Raw genomic sequence first — 18,828 nt, 5'->3', positions numbered from 1 at the left:
AGGTGAGTGTGTGTGAGAGATAGGGGAGTGTGTGTGAGAAAGAGGTGAGTGTGAGAGAGAGAGGGGACGGAGTGTATGTGTGAGAGAGAGGGGAAGGAGTGCGTGTGTGAGAGAGAGAGAGGGAGTCTGTGTGTAAGTGTGTGTGAGATAGAGGTGAGTGTGTGTGTGAGAGAGAGGGGAGTGTGTGTGAGAGAGAGGGGAGTGTGTGTGTGAGAGAGGTGAGTGTGTGTGTGAGAGAGAGGGGAGGGAGTGCGTGTGTGAGAGAGAGGGAGTCTGTGTGTATCTGTGCGTGAGATAGAGGTGAGTGTGTGTGTGAGAGAGGGGAGTGTGCATGAGAAAGAGGTGAGTGTGTGAGAGAGAGGTGTGTGTGAGAGAGAGGTGAGTGTGCGTGAGATAGAGGTGAGTGTGTGGGTGAGTGGGTAGTGAGTGTGTGTGAGAGAGAGGGGAGTGAGTGTTTGTGAGAGAGGTGAGTGTGTGTGGATGTGTGTGAGAGAGACAGGGGAGTGTGTGCGTATATGTGTGTGTGAGAGAGACGTACGTTTCTGTGAGTGAGAGAAGTGAGTGTGTGTGAGAGAGAGGTGAGTGTGTGTGAGAGAGAGGTGAGTGTGTGTGTGAGAGAGAGGTGTGTGTGTGTGTGAGAGGTGAGTGTGTGAGAGAGAGGCGTGTGTGTGTGAGAGGTGTGTGTGAGAGAGGTGAGCGTGTGAGAGAGAGGTGTGTGTGTGACAGATGAGTGTGTGTGTGACAGGTGAGTGAGTGTGTGAGAGAGGTGAGTGTGTGTGAGAGAGGTGAGTGTGTGTGAGAGAGGTGTGTGTGTGAGAGAGAGGTGTGTGTGAGAGAGAGGTGAGTGTGTGAGTGAGAGAGGTGAGTGTGTGTGTGAGAGAGGTGTGTGTGTGAGAGAGAGGTGTGTGTGTGTGAGAGGTGAGTGTGTGACAGAGAGGTGAGTGTGTGAGTGAGAGAGGTGAGTGTGTGAGTGAGAGAGGTGAGTGTGTGTGTGAGAGAGGTGAGTGTGTGAGAGAGAGGTGAGTGTGTGAGAGAGGTGAGTGTGTAAGTGAGAGAGGTGAGTGTGTGTGAGAGAGAGGTGTGTGTGTGAGAGAGAGGTGTGTGTGTGAGAGAGGTGAGTGTGTGAGTGAGAGGTGAGTGTGTGAGTGAGAGAGGTGAGTGTGTGAGTGAGAGAGGTGAGTGTGTGTGTGAGAGAGGTGAGTGTGTGAGAGAGAGGTGAGTGTGTGAGAGAGGTGAGTGTGTGTGAGAGAGGTGTGTGTGTGTGAGAGAGGTGAGAGAGGAGAGTGTGTGAGAGAGGTGAGTGTGTGAGAGAGAGGTGTGTGTGTGTGTGAGAGGTGAGTGTGTGAGAGAGAGAGGTGTGTGTGTGTGTGTGTGTGTGAGAGGTGAGTGTGTGAGAGAGAGGTGTGTGTGTGTGTGAGAGAGGTCAGTGTGTGTGAGGGAGAGATGAGCGTGTGTGAGAGAGAGAGGGAGTGTGTGTGTGTGTGTAAGAGGCGTGAGTATGTGTGCAAGAGAAGTGAGTGAGTATGAGAGAAGTGAGTGTGTGTGTGAGAGAGAGGTGAGCATGTGCGTGTGAGAGAGAGGTGAGTGTGTGAGAGAGAGGTGTGTGTGTGTGTGAGAGAGGTGAGTGTGTGAGAGAGAGGTGTGCGTGTGTGTGAGAGGTGTGTGTGTGTGTGAGAGGTGAGTGTGTGAGAGAGGTGTGTGTGTGTGTGAGAGAGGTGAGTGTGAGAGAGAGGGTGTGTGTGTGTGTGTGTAAGAGGCGTGAGTATGTGTGTAAGAGAAGTGAGTGCGTGTGAGAGAAGTGAGCGTGTGTGTGGGGGAGAGGTGAGTGTGTGTGTGAGAGAGGTGCGTGTGTGAGAGAGGTGCGTGTGTGAGAGAGAGGTGCGTGTGTGAGAGAGAGGCGTGTGTGTGTGAGAGGTGTGTGTGAGAGAGGTGTGTGTGTGACAGGTGAGTGTGTGTGTGAGAGGTGAGTGTGTGAGAGAGAGGTGTGTGTGTGTGAGAGAGAGGTAAGTGTGTGACAGAGAGGTGAGTGTGTGAGTGAGAGAGGTGAGTGTGTGTGTGAGAGAGGTGAGTGTGTGAGAGAGAGGTGAGTGTGTGAGAGAGGTGAGTGTGTGAGAGAGAGGTGTGTGTGTGTGAGAGATGTGAGTGTGTGAGAGGTGTGTGTGTGTGTGAGAGAGGTGAGAGAGGAGAGTGTGTGAGAGAGAGGTGTGTGTGTGTGTGAGAGAGGTTGAGTGTGTGAGAGAGAGGTGAGTAGTGAGAGAGAGGTGTGTGTGTGTGAGAGAGAGGTGTGCTTGTGTGTGAGAGGTAAGTGTGTGAGAGAGAGGTGAGTGTGAGAGAGAGGTGTGTGTGTGTGTGTGAGAGGTTAGTGTGTGAGGGAGAGGTGTGTGTGAAAGAGAGGTGAGTGTGTGTGTGAGAGGTCAGTGTGTGTGAGGGAGAGATGAGCGTGTGTGTGAGAGAGAGGGAGTGTGTGTAAGAGGCGTGAGTATGTGTGCAAGAAAAGTGAGTGAGTGTGAGAGAAGTGAGTGTGTGTGTGGGGGAGAGGTGAGTGTGTGTGTGGGGGAGAGAGGTGAGTGTATGTGTGGGGGAGAGAGGTGAGTGTGTGTGTGAGAGAGAGGTGAGCATGTGCGTGTGAGAGAGAGGTGAGTGTGTGTGTGTGACAGGTGAGTGCGTGTGAGAGAGAGGTGAGTGTGTGTGAGAGAGAGGTGAGTGTGTGAGAGAGAGGTGTGTGTGTGTGTGTGAGGTGAGTGTGTGAGAGAGAGGCGTGTGTGTGTGAGAGGTGTGTGTGAGAGAGGTGAGCGTGTGAGAGAGAGGTGTGTGTGTGACAGGGGAGTGTGTGTGTGAGAGAGGTGAGTGTGTGAGAGAGAGATGTGTGTGAGAGAGAGGTGAGTAGTGAGAGAGAGGTGTGTGTGTGTGTGTGAGAGGTGAGTGTGTGAGAGAGAGGTGTGCGTGTGTGTGAGAGGTGAGTGTGTGAGAGAGAGGTGTGTGTGAGAAGTGAGTGTGTGAGAGAGGTGTGTGTGTATGTGAGAGGTGAGTGTGAGAGAGAGGTGTGTGTGAGAGGTTAGTGTGTGAGAGAGAGGTGTGTGTGTGTGTGAGAGAGGTGAGTGTGTGTGAGGGAGAGATGAGTGTGTGTGTGAGAGAGAGGGAGTGTGTGTGTGTGTGTAAGAGGCGTGAGTATGTGTCAACAGAAGTGAGTGAGTGTGAGAGAAGTGAGTTTGTGTGTGGGGGAGAGGTGAGTGTGTGTGTGGGGGAGAGAGGTGAGTGTATGTGTGGGGGAGAGAGGTGAGTGTGTGTGTGAGAGAGAGGTGAGCATGTGTGTGTGAGAGAGAGGTGAGTGTGTGTGTGTGACAGGTGAGTGTGTGTGTGAGAGAGGTGAGTGTGAGAGAGGTGTGTGTGTGTGTGAGAGAGGTGAGTGTGTGAGTGAGAGAGGTGAGTGTGTGAGAGAGAGGTGAGTAGTGAGAGAAAGGTGTGTGTGTGTGTGTATGAGAGGTGAGTGTGTGAGAGAGAGGTGTGCGTGTGTGTGAGAGGTGAGTGTGTGTGAGAGGTGAGTGTGTGAGAGAGAGGTGTGTGTGTGTGTGAGAGAGGTGAGTGTGTGAGAGAGAGGTGTGTGTGAGTGTGTGTGAGAGGTTAGTGTGTGAGAGAGAGGTATGTGTGAGTGTGTGAGAGAGAGGTGTGTGTGTGTGTGAGAGATGAGTGTGTGAGAGAGAGGTGTGTGTGTGTGAGAGAGGTGAGTGTGTGAGAGAGAGGTGTGTGTGTGTGTGAGAGGTGAGTGTGTGTGTGTGAGAGGTGAGTGTGTGAGAGAGAGGTGTGTGTGTGTGTGAGTGAGAGAGAGGTGAGTGTGTGAGAGAGAGGTGTGTGTGTGACAGGTGAGTGTGTGTGTGAGAGAGGTGAGTGTGTGAGAGAGAGGTGTGTGTGTGTGAGAGAGGTGAGTGTGTGACAGAGAGGTGAGTGTGTGAGTGAGAGAGGTGAGTGTGTGAGTGAGAGAGGTGAGTGTGTGTGTGAGAGAGGTGAGTGTGTGAGAGAGAGGTGAATGTGTGAGAGAGGTGAGTGTGTGAGAGAGGTGAGTGTGTGAGAGGTGTGTGTGTGTGTGTGAGAGAGGTGAGTGTGTGAGAGAGAGGAGAGTGTGTGAGAGAGAGGTGTGTGTGTGTGTGAGAGAGGTGAGTGTGTGTGTGTGAGAGAGGTGAGTGTGTGAGAGAGAGGTGTGTGTGAGAGAGAGGTGAGTGTGTGAGAGAGAGGTGTGTGTGTGTGTGAGAGAGGTGAGTGTGTGAGTGAGAGAGGTGAGTGTGTGAGTGAGAGAGGTGGGTGTGTGAGAGAGAGGTGTGTGTGAGAGAGAGGTGAGTAGTGAGAGAGAGGTGTGTGTGTGTGTGAGAGGTGAGTGTGTGAGAGAGAGGTGTGTGTGAGAGGTGAGTGTGTGAGAGAGAGGTGTGTGTGTGTGTGAGAGAGGTGAGTGTGTGTGTGTATGAGAGGTTAGTGTGTGAGAGAGAGGTGTGTGTGAGTGTGTGAGAGAGAGGTGTGTGTGTGTGTGAGAGAGGTGAGTGTGTGAGTGAGAGAGGTGAGTGTGTGAGTGAGAGAGGTGGGTGTGTGAGAGAGAGGTGTGTGTGAGAGAGAGGTGAGTAGTGAGAGAGAGGTGTGTGTGTGTGTGAGAGGTGAGTGTGTGAGAGAGAGGTGTGTGTGAGAGGTGAGTGTGTGAGAGAGAGGTGTGTGTGTGTGTGAGAGAGGTGTGTGTGTGTGTGTATGAGAGGTTAGTGTGTGAGAGAGAGGTGTGTGTGAGTGTGTGAGAGAGAGGTGTGTGTGTGTGAGAGGTGAATGTGTGAGAGAGAGGTGTGTGTGTGTGTGAGAGGTGAGTGTGTGTGAGAGAGGTGAGTGTGTGAGAGAGAGGTGTGTGTGTGTGTGAGAGAGGTCAGTGTGTGTGAGGGAGAGATGAGCGTGTGTGTGAGAGAGAGGGAGTATGTGTGTGTGTGTAAGAGGCGTGAGTATGTGTCAAGAGAAGTGAGTGAGTGTGAGAGAAGTGAGTTTGTGTGTGGGGGAGAGGTGAGTGTGTGTGTGGGGGAGAGAGGTGAGTGTATGTGTGGGGGAGAGAGGTGAGTGTGTGTGTGAGAGGGAGGTGAGCATGTGCGTGTGAGAGAGAGGTGAGTGTGTGTGTGTGACAGGTGAGTGTGTGTGTGAGAGAGGTGAGTGTGTGTGTGAGAGAGGTGAGTGTGTGTGAGAGAGAGGTGAGTGTGTGAGAGAGAGGTGTGTGTGTGTGTGTGAGGTGAGTGTGTGAGAGAGAGGCGTGTGTGTGTGAGAGGTGTGTGTGAGAGAGTTGAGCGTGTGAGAGAGAGGTGTGTGTGTGACAGGGGAGTGTGTGTGTGAGAGAGAGGTGAGTGTGTGTGAGAGAGGTGAGTGTGTGAGAGAGAGGTGTGTGTGTGTGAGAGAGGTGAGTGTGTGAGTGAGAGAGGTGAGTGTGTGAGTGAGAGAGGTGAGTGTGTGTGTGAGAGAGGTGAGTGTGTGAGAGAGAGGTGAGTGTGTGAGAGAGGTGAGTGTGTGAGAGAGGTGAGTGTGTGAGAGGTGTGTGTGTGTGAGAGAGGTGAGTGTGTGAGAGAGAGGAGAGTGTGTGAGAGAGAGGTGTGTGTGTGTGAGAGAGAGGTGAGTGTGTGTGTGTGAGAGAGGTGAGTGTGTGAGAGAGAGGTGTGTGTGAGAGAGAGGTGAGTGTGTGAGAGAGAGGTGTGTGTGAGAGGTGAGTGTGTGAGAGAGAGGTGTGTGTGTGTGAGAGAGGTGAGTGTGTGAGAGAGAGGTGTGTGTGTGTGTGTGAGAGAGGTGAGTGTGTGAGAGAGAGGTGAGTGTGTGTGTGTGTGTGTGAGAGGTGAGTGTGTGAGAGAGAGGTGTGTGTGTGTGTGAGAGAGAGGTGAGTGTGTGAGAGAGAGGTGTGTGTGTGACAGGTGAGTGTGTGTGTGAGAGAGGTGAGTGTGTGTGAGAGAGGTGAGTGTGTGAGAGAGAGGTGTGTGTGTGTGAGAGAGGTGAGTGTGTGACAGAGAGGTGAGTGTGTGAGTGAGAGAGGTGAGTGTGTGAGTGAGAGAGGTGAGTGTGTGTGTGAGAGAGGTGAGTGTGTGAGAGAGAGGTGAGTGTGTGAGAGAGGTGAGTGTGTGAGAGAGGTGAGAGGTGTGTGTGTGTGAGAGAGGTGAGTGTGTGAGAGAGAGGAGAGTGTGTGAGAGAGAGGTGTGTGTGTGTGTGAGAGAGGTGAGTGTGTGTGTGTGAGAGAGGTGAGTGTGTGAGAGAGAGGTGTGTGTGAGAGAGAGGTGAGTGTGTGAGAGAGAAGTGTGTGTGTGTGAGAGAGGTGAGTGTGTGAGTGAGAGAGGTGAGTGTGTGAGTGAGAGAGGTGAGTGTGTGAGAGAGAGGTGTGTGTGAGAGAGAGGTGAGTAGTGAGAGAGAGGTGTGTGTGTGTGTGTGTGAGAGGTGAGTGTGTGAGAGAGAGGTGCGCGTGTGTGTGAGAGGTGAGTGTGTGAGAGAGAGGTGTGTGTGAGAGGTGAGTGTGTGAGAGAGAGGTGTGTGTGTGTGTGAGAGAGGTGAGTGTGTGAGAGAGAGGTGTGTGTGTGTGTGTGTGAGAGGTTAGTGTGTGAGAGAGAGGTGTGTGTGAGTGTGTGAGAGAGAGGTGTGTGTGTGTGTGAGAGATGAGTGTGTGAGAGAGAGGTGTGTGTGTGTGTGTGAGAGAGAGGTGAGTGTGTGAGAGAGAGGTGTGTGTGTGTGTGTGAGAGGTGAGTGTGTGTGTGTGTGTGTGTGTGTGAGAGGTGAGTTAGTGTGTGTGTGTGAGAGGTGAGTGTGTGAGAGAGAGGTGTGTGTGTGTGTGTGTGAGAGGTTAGTGTGTGAGAGAGAGGTGTGTGTGAGTGTGTGAGAGAGAGGTGTGTGTGTGTGTGAGAGATGAGTGTGTGAGAGAGAGGTGTGTGTGTGAGAGAGAGGTGTGTGTGTGTGTGTGTGAGAGGTGAGTGTGTGTGTGTGTGTGTGAGAGGTGAGTGTGTGTGTGTGTGTGTGTGAGAGGTGAGTGTGTGTGTGTGTGTGAGAGGTGAGTGTGTGTGTGTGTGTGAGAGGTGAGTGTGTGAGAGAGAGGTGTGTGTGTGTGTGTGAGAGGTGAGTGTGTGTGAGAGAGGCGAGTGTGTGAGAGGTGAGTGTGTGTGTGTGAGAGGTGAGTGTGTGTGTGTGAGAGGTGAGTGTGTGAGAGAGGTGTGTGTGTGTGTGAGAGGTGTGTGAGAGGTGTGTGTGAGAGAGAGGTGTGTGTGTGAGAGAGAGGTGTGTGTGTGAGAGAGGTGAGTGTGTGTGTGTGAGAGGTGAGTGTGTGTGTGTGTGAGAGGTGTGTGTGTGTGAGAGGTGAGTGTGTGTGTGTGTGAGAGGTGAGTGTGTGTGTGTGAGAGGTGAGTGTGTGTGTGTGTGAGAGGTGAGTGTGTGTGTGAGAGGTGTGTGTGAGTGTGTGAGAGGTGAGTGTGTGTGTGTGTGTGAGAGGTGAGTGTGTGTGTGTGAGAGGTGTGTGTGAGTGTGAGAGAGGTGTGTGTGTGTGAGAGAGGTGAGTGTGTGAGAGGTGAGTGTGTGTGTGAGAGGTGAGTGTGTGTGTGAGAGAGGTGTGTGTGTGAGAGAGAGGTGAGTGTGTGTGTGAGAGGTGAGTGTGTGAGTGTGAGAGGTGAGTGTGTGTGTGAGAGGTGAGTGTGAGTGTGTGCGAGGTGAGTGTGTGTGTGAGAGGTGAGTGTGTGTGTGAGAGGTGAGTGTGTGAGTGTGAGAGGTGAGTGTGTGTGTGAGAGGTGAGTGTGAGTGTGTGAGAGGTGAGTGTGTGTGTGAGAGGTGAGTGTGTGTGTGAGAGGTGAGTGTGTGTGTGAGAGGTGAGTGTGTGTGAGAGAGGTGTGTGTGTGTGTGTGAGAGGTGAGTGTGTGTGTGTGTGAGAGGTGAGTGTGAGTGTGTGAGAGGTGAGTGTGTGAGTGTGTGTGTGTGTGTGCGAGGTGAGTGTGTGTGTGTGAGAGGTGAGTGTGTGTGTGTGCGAGGTGAGTGTGAGTGTGTGAGAGGTGAGTGTGAGTGTGTGAGAGGTGAGTGTGTGTGTGTGAGAGGTGAGTGTGTGTGTGTGCGAGGTGAGTGTGAGTGTGTGAGAGAGAGGTGTGTGTGTGAGAGGTGAGTGTGTGAGAGAGAGGTGTGTGTGTGTGAGAGGTGAGTGTGAGTGTGTGAGAGGTGAGTGTGTGTGTGTGTGTGTGAGAGGTGAGTGTGTGTGTGTGAGAGGTGAGTGTGTGTGTGAGAGGTGAGTGTGTGTGTGTGAGAGGTGTGTGTGTGTGTGTGTGTGAGAGGTGAGTGTGAGTGTGTGAGAGGTGAGTGTGAGTGTGTGCGAGGTGAGTGTGAGAGAGGTGAGTGTGAGTGTGTGCGAGGTGACTGTGTGTGAGAGAGGTGAGTGTGAGTGTGTGCGAGGTGAGTGTGAGAGAGGTGAGTGTGAGAGAGGTGAGTGTGAGTGTGTGAGAGGTGAGTGTGTGTGAGAGAGGTGAGTGTGAGTGTGAGAGAGGTGAGTGTGAGTGTGTGCGAGGTGAGTGTGAGAGAGGTGAGTGTGAGTGTGAGAGAGGTGAGTGTGAGTGTGTGCGAGATGAGTGTGTGTGAGAGAGGTGAGTGTGAGTGTGTGCGAGGTGAGTGTGAGAGAGGTGAGTGTGAGTGTGAGAGAGGTGAGTGTGAGTGTGTGAGAGGTGAGTGTGTGTGAGAGAGGTGAGTGTGTGTGTGTGAGAGGTGAGTGTGTGTGTGTGTGTGAGAGAGGTGAGTGTGTGAGAGAGAGGTGTGTGTGAGAGGTGAGTGTGTGAGAGAGAGGTGTGTGTGAGAGGTGAGTGTGTGTCCGATAGGAGTTTCCAGCTTCCTCGCACCATTCTACCCATTAAAAATATAAAGTTAAGACTGAAGTGCATTTTTAATCCGGATAACATTTTAATTCCAGTGAATGTATACTTGTAAGAAGTAGAAAAGACTTCTATGAATTAGGTTTTTGTATGTCTTTACCTATTGCGTGAAAACAATAATTTTTCCAATCGTTTAACTCTGCATTTCAATGAGAATGTTTCTCAGGGTTCCCTTCAGTTGCCTTGGGAGGTCAGGCGGTCACTGTCTCTGCGTTAAAATCCGGGATCTGCCTCGCTAACAGCACAGTGGGTGTACCTACACCTCAGGGACAGCAGCGGTTCGAGGAGGCAGCTCACCCCCACCTCCTCCAGGGGCAATTAGGGATGGGCAATGAATGCTGGGCTAGCCGGCGACCCCCACAGCCCGTAAATTAATCAATAAGGCTTTCGTGGCTGGAAAAGATTGGGAAACGCTGACCTGGAACGATCATATTGATTGGTTAATAACTCGACCATTTCTGGATAACGAAGGAGTTTGATCCATTTCTGCCTCGCAACTGCCAGGATAACCCCGTGCTGCTGGCGCCCTGGAGCGGGACGTGGCTGAGTGCTGGGGTCGGGGGGGGGGGTGGGCGGCAGAGTGCTGGGGTCGGGGGGGTGAGGCTGGGGTCGGGGGGGTGGGGCTGGAGTCGGGGGGTGGGGCAGAGCGCTGGGGTCGGGGGGGTGAGGCTGGGGTCGGGGGGGTGGGGGTAGTGCTGGGGTCGGGGGGGGTGAGGCTGGGGTCGGGGGGTGGGGCAGAGTTCTGGGGTTGGGGGGGGTGCGGCTGGGGTCGGGGGGGTGGGGCTGGGTCGGGGGGTGGGGCAGAGCGCTGGGGTCGGGGGGTGAGGCTGGGGTCGGGGGGGTGGGGCTGGGGTCGGGGGGTGGGGCAGAGCGCTGGGGTCGGGGGGGGTGCGGCTGGGGTCGGGGGGGTGGGGGTAGTGCTGGGGTCGGGGGGGGTGAGGCTGGGGTCGGGGGGTGGGGCAGAGCGCTGGGGTCGGGGGGTGAGGCTGGGGTCGGGGGGGTGGGGCTGGGGTCGGGGGGTGGGGCAGGGCGCTGGGGTCGGGGGGTGAGGCTGGGGTCGGGGGGGTGGGGCTGGGGTCGGGGGGTGGGGCAGAGCGCTGGGGTCGGGGGGGGTGCGGCTGGGGTCGGGGGGGTGGGGGTAGTGCTGGGGTCGGGGGGGGTGAGGCTGGGGTCGGGGGGTGGGGCAGAGTGCTGGGGTTGGGGGGGTTGCGGCTGGGGTCGGGGGGGTGGGCCTGGGGTCGGGGGGGGTGAGGCTGGGGTCAGGTGTGAGGCTGGGGTCGGGGGGGTGGGGCAGAGTGCTGGGGTCGGGGGGGGTGCGGCTGGCGTCGGGGGGGTGGGGCAGAGTGCTGGGGTCGGGGGGGTGGGGCTGGTGTCGGGGGGGGTGGGGCTGGTGTCGGGGGGGGTGAGGCTGGGGTCAGGTGTGAGGCTGGGGTCGGGGGGTGGGGCTGGGGTCGGGGGGTGGGGCAGAGTGCTGGGGTTGGGGGGGAGAGGCTGGGGTCGGGGAGGCTGGGGTCGGGGGTGTGGGGCTGGGGTCGGGGGATGTGGCTGGGGTCGGGGGGTGGGGCTGGGGTCGGGGGGTGGGGCAGAGTGCTGGGGTTGGGGGGGAGAGGCTGGGGTCGGGGGAGGCTGGGGTCGGGGGTGTGGGGCTGGGGTCGGGGGATGTGGCTGGGGTCGGGGGGTGGGGCTGGGGTCGGGGGGTGGGGCAGAGTGCTGGGGTTGGGGGGGAGAGGCTGGGGTCGGGGGGAGGCTGGGGTCGGGGGTGTGGGGCTGGGGTCGGGGGATGGGGCTGGGGTCGGGGGGGGTGAGGCTGGGGTCGGGGGGGTGAGGCTGGGGTCGGGGGGCTGGGCTGGGGTTGGGGGGTTGGGCTGGGGTCGGGGGGGTGGGTCTGGGGTCGGGGGGGTGGGTCTGGGGTCGGGGGGGTGGGGCTGGGGTCGGGGCGGTTGGGCTGGGGTCGGGGGGGTGGGGCTGGGGTCGGGGCGGTTGGGCTGTGGTCGGGGGGTGGTGCTGGGGTCAGGGGGGGCAGAGAGCTGGGGTCGGGGGGGTTGGGGACAGAGTGCTGGGGTTGGGCTGGGGTCAGGGGGGGTGGGGCTGGGGTCGGGGCGGTTGGGCTGGGGTCGGGGGGTGGGGCTGGGGGTGGGGGGGGTGCTGGGGTCGGGGGTGAGGCTGGGGTCGGGGGTGAGGCTGGGGTCGGGGGGGTGGGGCAGAGTGCTGGGGTCGGGGGGTTGGGGGAGTGCTGGGGTCGGGGGTGAGGCTGGGGTCGGGGGTGAGGCTGGGGTCGGGGGGTTGGGGCTGAGGTCAGGGGGGTGGGGCAGAGTGCTGGGGTCGGGGGGGGTGGGGGAGTGCTGGGGTCAGGGGGTGGGGCTGGGGTCGGGGGGGTGGGGCTGGGGTTGGGGGTGAGGCTGGGGTCGGGGGAGTGGGCTGGGGTTGGTGGGGGGCAGAGACCTGGGGTCGGGGGGGTGGGGGAGTGCTGGGGTCAGGGGGTGGGGCTGGGGTCGGGGGGGGTGGGGCTGGGGTCGGGGGGTGGGGCTGGGGTCGGGGGGGGTGGGGGTCGGGCGGTGGGGGTGATGTTGGGGTCGGGGGGTGGGGGTGATGTTGGGGTCGGGGGGTGGGGGTGATGTTGGGGTCGGGGGGTGGGGGAGTGCTGGGGTCGGGGGGGCTGGGGAAGAGTGTTGGGTCCTGGAGGGGGTGAAGCTGCAGTGTTGGGTCCTGGAGGGGGTGAGGCTGCAGTGTTGGGTCCTGGAGGGGGTGAAGCTGCAGTGTTGGGTCCTGGAGGGGGTGAAGCTGCAGTGTTGTGTTGGGTTCAGCCCACTGAGGCCCCAGCTGGAAGAGGCATTGACCCAGACTGTCAGTGTCTGTAATCTGGTAAAGGAGGAGTTGGGCGGTCGGTGGATCCAAGGAAGGGACTGCCATTCTCACCCCCCGAAACGTGCAGCTGAGGGGGGGAGTTCCACGCCCTGAGTCGCAGACCCCTCCCTTCGGCCTTGCTACCGAAATGAACCAACTGGCCCACTGGCAGCGTTTAGTTCAATGCCCTCTCTTGTTAACCCGGGTCATCTGAAAGTCAGGGAATTGGGACCGGCCAATGTGCCAGGATTATCCTGCCGTCCCCAGGATTTACAGATTAATCTCGCGGACACTGTGGGAAAAGTTGGGCGAACATCGTCGCGGCTTTGGAACAAATTGGGGGATGTTTCCATTCCTTTTCACACCCTGTTCATTCAAGCAGGAACGTGTCAGAGGTTGAAGGAAAAGGCTGTTTGGGGAAAGGTGGAGGGTGAGCCAGCAGGCGATGAGCGGGCACCCCGTCAGTGAGGGGTATGAGGGCAGGGGTGCACTGGAGTGAGAGTGGGGCTGGTGCACAGTGTAGCTGCTTAAACCTTCCCCCAGCCACGCCGAACAAAACTACAGCTCTGATTGTTCCTCTCTTCCCCCCCCCCCCCACCCCACCCCAGACTCTTTGGGTTCGTGGCCAGGAAGCAGGGCAGCAGCACCGACAACGTCTGCCACCTCTTCGCTGAGATGGACTCCAACCAGCCCGCAGCCGCCATTGTCAACTTCGTGTCAAAGGTCATGATCGGCTTCCAGAAGAGATGAGCCTGACATTTCCTTCCGGACGATTAAATAACCGCAACAATATCGGACGGGCGATTGATTGGAGGAGAAGGACTTGGAAATGAGAGTGTGGCCGTGGAAGTGAAGGAATGGCGATGGGGTCTGGGTAGCGTCTGTCAGGGGAGGGGAGGGGGGGGGGGGGAGGAAGTGATATCTTGTATATTGCACAGTCTCAAATGGAAATGGAGTTGGTACTGCGTCCAACAGAAGGGAAAATATCAAAAGAGCAAGAGATTTTCTTGAATGTGGGAGTTACCGTGCGAAGTATTAGCAGGTCATGGCACACTGTTTAATTGTGACACTTTAATCGGCTTAATCAATTGCGAGCACACTTTAACACTTCCACTTTAGCATGCTGTAACAATCCCCTTGCTTCATTCATGGAGAATCCCATTCGGCCCATCGAGTCTGCACCGACTCTCTGAAAGTGCACCTTACCTAGGCCCACTCCCCACCCCTTTACCCAACCCACTGTGAACCAAGAACTCTCCCCATACTTTCTCCCATCTCCCAAACCCCGGTCTTCCCAATCTAATGTCCTCCTAATCAATCAAAATTTAACTTTCTACAGAACAGATTGAAGTCTCTGCATGGGTTCTGCAGGCATAAGGGAAATGATATCTTTATATATATATATATATTCAGAAAAATGGATGTAGCTTTGGACGTGGGGGTGTTGGCAGTGTCCAGTCAACCAGCCCTTTCTGCTTAGTATGGAGTTTGTGAACTTCGGAGAGAGATCATGAGGAGCGACTGTCGGACTGGGGGGAGAGAGATTTACAGTCTGCACCTTATCCGACTTTTCAATAGGATGCCAGCACTTAACGGATGTTCTCTCTTTGACTCTTGTCTCAACACCTCCTCCCTCTCACACATCCCGAACCTGACTGCTGCCCTCTCCTGGAGGCTACAGTGTCTCGATTTCCATCTACAAGCTGGGCAGTGCGGACTGGTGTCAGAATTGTCACCCCCAACGCCCACACACCCGTCACTCAACGCCAGTCATGGAAGGGACCTTCACAAGATCCTGGATTAGTCATACAGAGATTGGCATCTCGATCCCAACATGGCGGCTTGAGAATTTCAATTTGAGTTTAAAGTATAAATGAAAATCTTAAACCCGTCTGATTGCCTGATGTCCTTTGGGGGCAGATAGCCCACCTTCCCGCCCCAGTCTGGGTCACAGGAAACCCCACAGCCTCGGTGGTTCCTCCGCCATTGCCAAACAAGTCACGACCTGATGATCAGATACTATTCTCTCTCTACCTTCCCGCTCTGTCCCTCTCCACACAAGGGTTGTGCCACACATTTCAAACACATGACCACAGCTCTGCTGGAACTGCTTCCAACAAAATCATGGTCATGGACTTCAAAAAGGCGAAACCTCAGGACAGCGAGCACCCACCTGACATGTTAAAGCATATTGACTATGAGTAACGCAATAGTTCAGTGTAACTCTCTCTCCACCCCCCCCCCCCCAACCTCCCTCTCCCCCACTCTGAGATAGAAGGTCCTAAGCTAAAGTTTCATTTTGGAGGCCTGGGCACCAATTGTGGGGCAGCACGATAGCATTGTGGTTAGCACAATTGCTTCACAGCTCCAGGGTCCCAGGTTCGATTCCGGCTTGGGTCACTGTCTGTGCGGAGTCTGCACGTCCTCCCCGTGTCTGCGTGGGTTTCCCCCGGGTGCTCCGGTTTCCTCCACAGTCCAAAGATGTGCAGGTTAGGTGGATTGGCCGTGATAAATTGCCCTCAGTGTCCAAAATTGCCCTTAGTGTTGGGTAGGGCTACTGGGTTATGGGGATAGGGTGGAGGTGTTGACCTTGGGTAGGGTGCTCTTTCCAAGAGCGGGTGCAGACTCGATGGGCCGAATGGCCACCTTCTGCACTGTAAATTCAATGATAAATTGCAAGCTGACACACCCAGTGCAGTACTTAGGGAGCGCCGCACTGTCAGAGGGTCGGTACTGAGGGAGTGCTGCACTGTCAGAGGGTCAGTACTGAGGGAGTGCCGCACTGTCAGAGGGTGATTACTGAGGGAGTGCTGCACTGTCAGAGGGTCAGTACTGAGGGAGTGCCGCACTGTCAGAGGGTGATTACTGAGGGAGTGCCGCACTGTCAGAGGGTCAGTCCTGAGGGAGTGCTGCACTGTCAGAGGGTGAGTACTGAGGGAGTGCCGCACTGTCAGAGGGTCAGTACTGAGGGAGTGCCGCACTGTCAGAGGGTTGGTACTGAGGGAGTGCCGCACTGTCAGAGGGTCCATACTGAGGGCGTGCCGCACTGTCAGAGGGTCGGTACTGAGGGAGTGTCGCACTGTCACAGGGTCAGTACTGAGGGAGTGCTGCACTGTCAGAGTGTCAGTGCTGAGGGAGTGCTGCACTGTCAGATGTTCAGCACTGAGGGAGCGCTGCACTATCAGAGGGTCAGTGCTGAGGGAGTGCTGCACTGTCAGAGGGTCAGTACTGAGGGAGTGCTGCACTGTCAGAGGGTCAGTACTGAGGGAGTGCTGCACTGTCAGAGGATCAGTACTGAGGGAGAGCTACACTGTCAGAGGGTCAGTGCTGAGGGAGTGCCGCACTGTCAGAGGGTCAGTACTGAGGGAGTGCTGCACTGTCAGAGGGTCAGTACTGAGGGTGTGCTGCACTGTCAGAGGGTCAGTACTGAGGGAGTGCTGCACTGTCAGAGGGTCAATATTGAGGGAGTGCTGCACTGTCAGAGGTTCAGTACTGAGGGAGTGCTGCACTGTCAGAGGGTCAGTATTGAGGGAGTGCCGCACTGTCAAAGCGTCAGTACTGAGGGGGAGCTGCACTGTCAGAGGGTCAGTAGTGAGGGAGTGCCGCACTGTCAGAGGGTCAGTACTGAGGGAGTGCTGCACTGTCAGAGGGTCAGTACTGAGGGTGTGCTGCACTGTCAGAGGGTCAGTACTGAGGGAGTGCTGCACTGTCAGAGGGTCAGTACTGAGGGAGTGCCGCACTGTCAGAGAGACAGTACTGAGGGAGTGCTGCACTGTCAGAGGGTCAGTACTGAGGGAGTGCTGCACTGTCAGAGGGTCAGTACTGAGGGAGTGCTGCACTGTCAGAGGGTCAGTACTGAGGGAGTGCTGCACTGTCAGAGGGTCAGTACTGAGGGAGTGCTGCACTGTCAGAGGGTCAGTACTGAGGGAGTGCTGCACTGTCAGAGGGTCAGTACTGAGGGAGTGCTGCACTGTCAGAGGGTCAGTACTGAGGGAGTGCTGCACTGTCAGAGGGTCAGTACTGAGGGAGTGCCGCACTGTCAGAGGGTCAGTACTGAGGGGGAGCTGCACAGTCAGAGGGTCAGTACTGAGGGAGTGCCGCACTGTCAGAGGGCCAGTACTGAGGGAGTGCTGCACTGTCAGAGGGTCAGTAGTGAGGGAGTGCCGCACTGTCAGAGGGTCAGTAGTGAGGGAGTGCCGCACTGTCAGAGGGTCAGTACTGAGGGAGTGCCGCACTGTTGCAGGTAATGTTAAACAGAGGTTCCGTCAGCTGAATCCATTACACTCTTGAAGGGCACAGTAAGAAGTCTGACAAAGCAGGTTCTTTAAGGAGCAGTGGACAGGTACAGCACGGGGTTAGATACAGAGTAAAGCTCCCTCTACACTGACCCCATCAAACACTCCCAGGACAGGTACAGCACGAGGTTAGATACAGAGTAAAGTTCCCTCTACACTGTCCCCATCAAACACTCCCAGGACAGGTACAGCACGAGGTTAGATACAGAGTAAAGTTCCCTCTACACTGTCCCCATCAAACACTCCCAGGACAGGTACAGCACGGGGTTAGATACAGAGTAAAGCTCCCTCTACACTGTCCCCATCAAACTCTCCCAGGACAGGGACAGCACGGGGTTAGATACAGAGTAAAGCTCCCTCTACACTGTCCCCATCAAACACTCCCAGGACAGGTACAGCACGTGGTTAGATACAGAGTAAAGCTCCCGCTACACTGTCCCCATCAAACACTCCCAGGACAGGTACAGCACGGAGTTAGATACAGAGTAAAGCTCTCTCTACACTGTCTCCATCAAACACTCCCAGGACAGGTACAGCACGGGGTTAGATACAGAGTAAAGCTCCCTCTACACTGTCCCCATCAAACACTCCCAGGACAGGGACAACACCAGAGTAAAGGTCCTTCTGCACTTTCCAAAGGTTTGGCGCAACTGCATCCATTGTAACTTTGAAACAACCTGTCTCACAGCTAAAGCACTTAGAATGACAGACCACTCAGATTGGCTAAATTGACATAATTTCTCAGCAGTCTAAACATTTTCCATGTTGTTCTTTAAACGGCTCCAGCTGAACCCAGCTGTTTGTTTGGAAGCTCTCTGTCTATTTCCCTGGATGAAATGGGCTTGAACTGGTTGATCCGAGCTCAGTCCTGACGCCGCTGCCCCTGCTGTGTGCTCAGGCACAGTCCACCCTCCAGTGGCTGCCTCTGCATCCATCAACACAAGAACACCAGATCACGGAGCCGCCGGCCCTGCCCCTCCCAAAAGATCCCTGATCGAATCATCTGGACCCGGTTCGACATGCTATCTAAACGAATGAATGTTCACAATTCGATATCACTGCACCTTGTGATGTTTGACAAGCTCTGACACAGGAAGGTTTTGCCATTTTCTTCATAAGCTGCTTTTGCGAGGCGGACTGTACACTGCTGTAAATATGGGGACCCTGCAGTCCCTCACTGTGTGTGAGTCACTAATACCGCTGCAAGACATTCTAAACCTATATAACCAGCAGCAGAATTATGTATAAAAAATGCTTTAAAAGAATTATCTGAAAACTCGGAGCGATGTGGAGAGATGCTTTATTTTCAGAATATCAAACGGTTTCAACTTGAGGTGTAGCAGTATTGCTCAAACCCTCTCGGTTGGCATTCTCCTGTGCAGTATGTATCGAGTGCCACTCCCTCGGCCTCAGCCTATGCTACTCCAAGGACGGGACTGGGGTGATTCCCGATGTTAAACTCCGCAGGCTGATTGCACTTCAGGTCACCGGCATAATGAGGTGCGAGTGTGTCTCATAAACCTGCTTGTAAATATACTGCTCGACCTCACAGTCTGAGCGCAGCAAGAGTCAGTGTGTGTGGAACTGTATCCCAGTGAGAGTCATTGTGTGTGGAACTGTATCCCAGTGAGAGTCAGTGTGTGGAACTGTATCCCAGTGAGAGTCAGTGTGTGTGGAACTGTAACCCAGTGAGAGTCAGTGTGTGGAACTGTATCCCAGTGAGAGTCAGTGTGTGTGGAACTGTAACCCAGTGAGAGTCAGTGTGTGTGGAACTGTATCCCAGTGAGAGTCATTGTGTGTGGAACTGTATCCCAGTGAGAGTCAGTGTGTGGAACTGTATCCCAGTGAGAGTCAGTGTGTGTGGAACTGTATCCCAGTGAGAGTCAGTGTGTGTGGAACAGTATCCCAGTGAGAGTCAGTGTGTGTGGAACTGTATCCCAGTGAGAGTCAGTGTGTGTGGAACTCTATCCCAGTGAGAGTCAGTGTGTGTGGAACTGTATCCCAGTGAGAGTCAGTGTGTGTGTAACTGTATCCCAGTGAGAGTCAGTGTGTGTGGAACTGTACCCCAGTTAGAGTCAGTGTGTGGAACTGTATCCCAGTGAGAGTCAGTGTGTGTGGAACTGTATCCCAGTGAGAGTCAGTGTGTGTGTAACTGTATCCCAGTGAGAGTCAGTGTGTGTGGAACTGTATCCCAGTGAGAGTCAGTGTGTGGAACTGTATCCCAGTGAGAGTCAGTGTGTGTGGAACCCGTACCCCAGTGAGATTCAGTGTGTGTGGAACTGTACCCCAGTGAGAGTCAGTGTGCGTGGAACCTGTACCCCAGTGAGAGTCAGTGTGTGTGGAACGGTACCCCAGTGAGAGTCAGTGTGTGTGGAACTGTACCCCAGTGAGAGTCAGTGTGTGTGGAACTGTATCCCAGTGAGAGTCAGTGTGTGTGGAACTGTATCCCAGTGAGTGTCAGTGTGTGTGGAACCTGTACCCCAGTGAGGGCCAGTGTGTGTGGAACTGTATCTCAGTGAGAGTCAGTGTGTGTGGAACTATAACTCAGTGAGAGTCAGTGTGTGCGGAAATGTATCCCAGTGGGAGTCAGTGTGTGTGGAACTGTATCCCAGTGAGAGTCAGTGTGTGTGGCACTGCATCCCAGTGAGAGTCAGTGTGTGTGGAACTGTATCCCAGTGAGAGTCAGTGTGTGTGGCACTGTATCACAGTGAGAGTCAGTGTGTGTGGAACTGTATCCCAGTGAGAGTGTGTGTGGCACTGTATCCCAGTGAGAGTCAGTGTGTGTGGAACTGCATCCCAGTGAGGGTCAGTGT

At 55.4% G+C, this 18,828-nt stretch overlaps 1 protein-coding gene across 10 annotated transcripts in view; it reads left to right on the top strand.

The window, feature by feature from the left end:
- The window catches only part of tns1b (tensin 1b), a 1,628,779-nt gene extending 1,611,482 nt beyond the window's left edge, over positions 1–17,297 (top strand). For all 10 annotated transcript variants that reach the window (XM_072468585.1, XM_072468574.1, XM_072468565.1 and 7 more), the window contains one exon: positions 12,329–17,297. In XM_072468585.1, the coding sequence (XP_072324686.1) occupies positions 12,329–12,470 (142 nt within the window). In that variant the 3' untranslated portion in view covers positions 12,471–17,297. The remainder of the gene's footprint in view (positions 1–12,328) is intronic.
- The last annotated feature ends 1,531 nt before the right edge of the window (positions 17,298–18,828 follow it).

Source organism: Scyliorhinus torazame, chromosome 2 (assembly GCF_047496885.1).
Source record: "Scyliorhinus torazame isolate Kashiwa2021f chromosome 2, sScyTor2.1, whole genome shotgun sequence".
NCBI classification, from domain to species: domain Eukaryota; kingdom Metazoa; phylum Chordata; class Chondrichthyes; order Carcharhiniformes; family Scyliorhinidae; genus Scyliorhinus; species Scyliorhinus torazame.
This window is presented reverse-complemented; position numbering and strand designations above follow the sequence as displayed.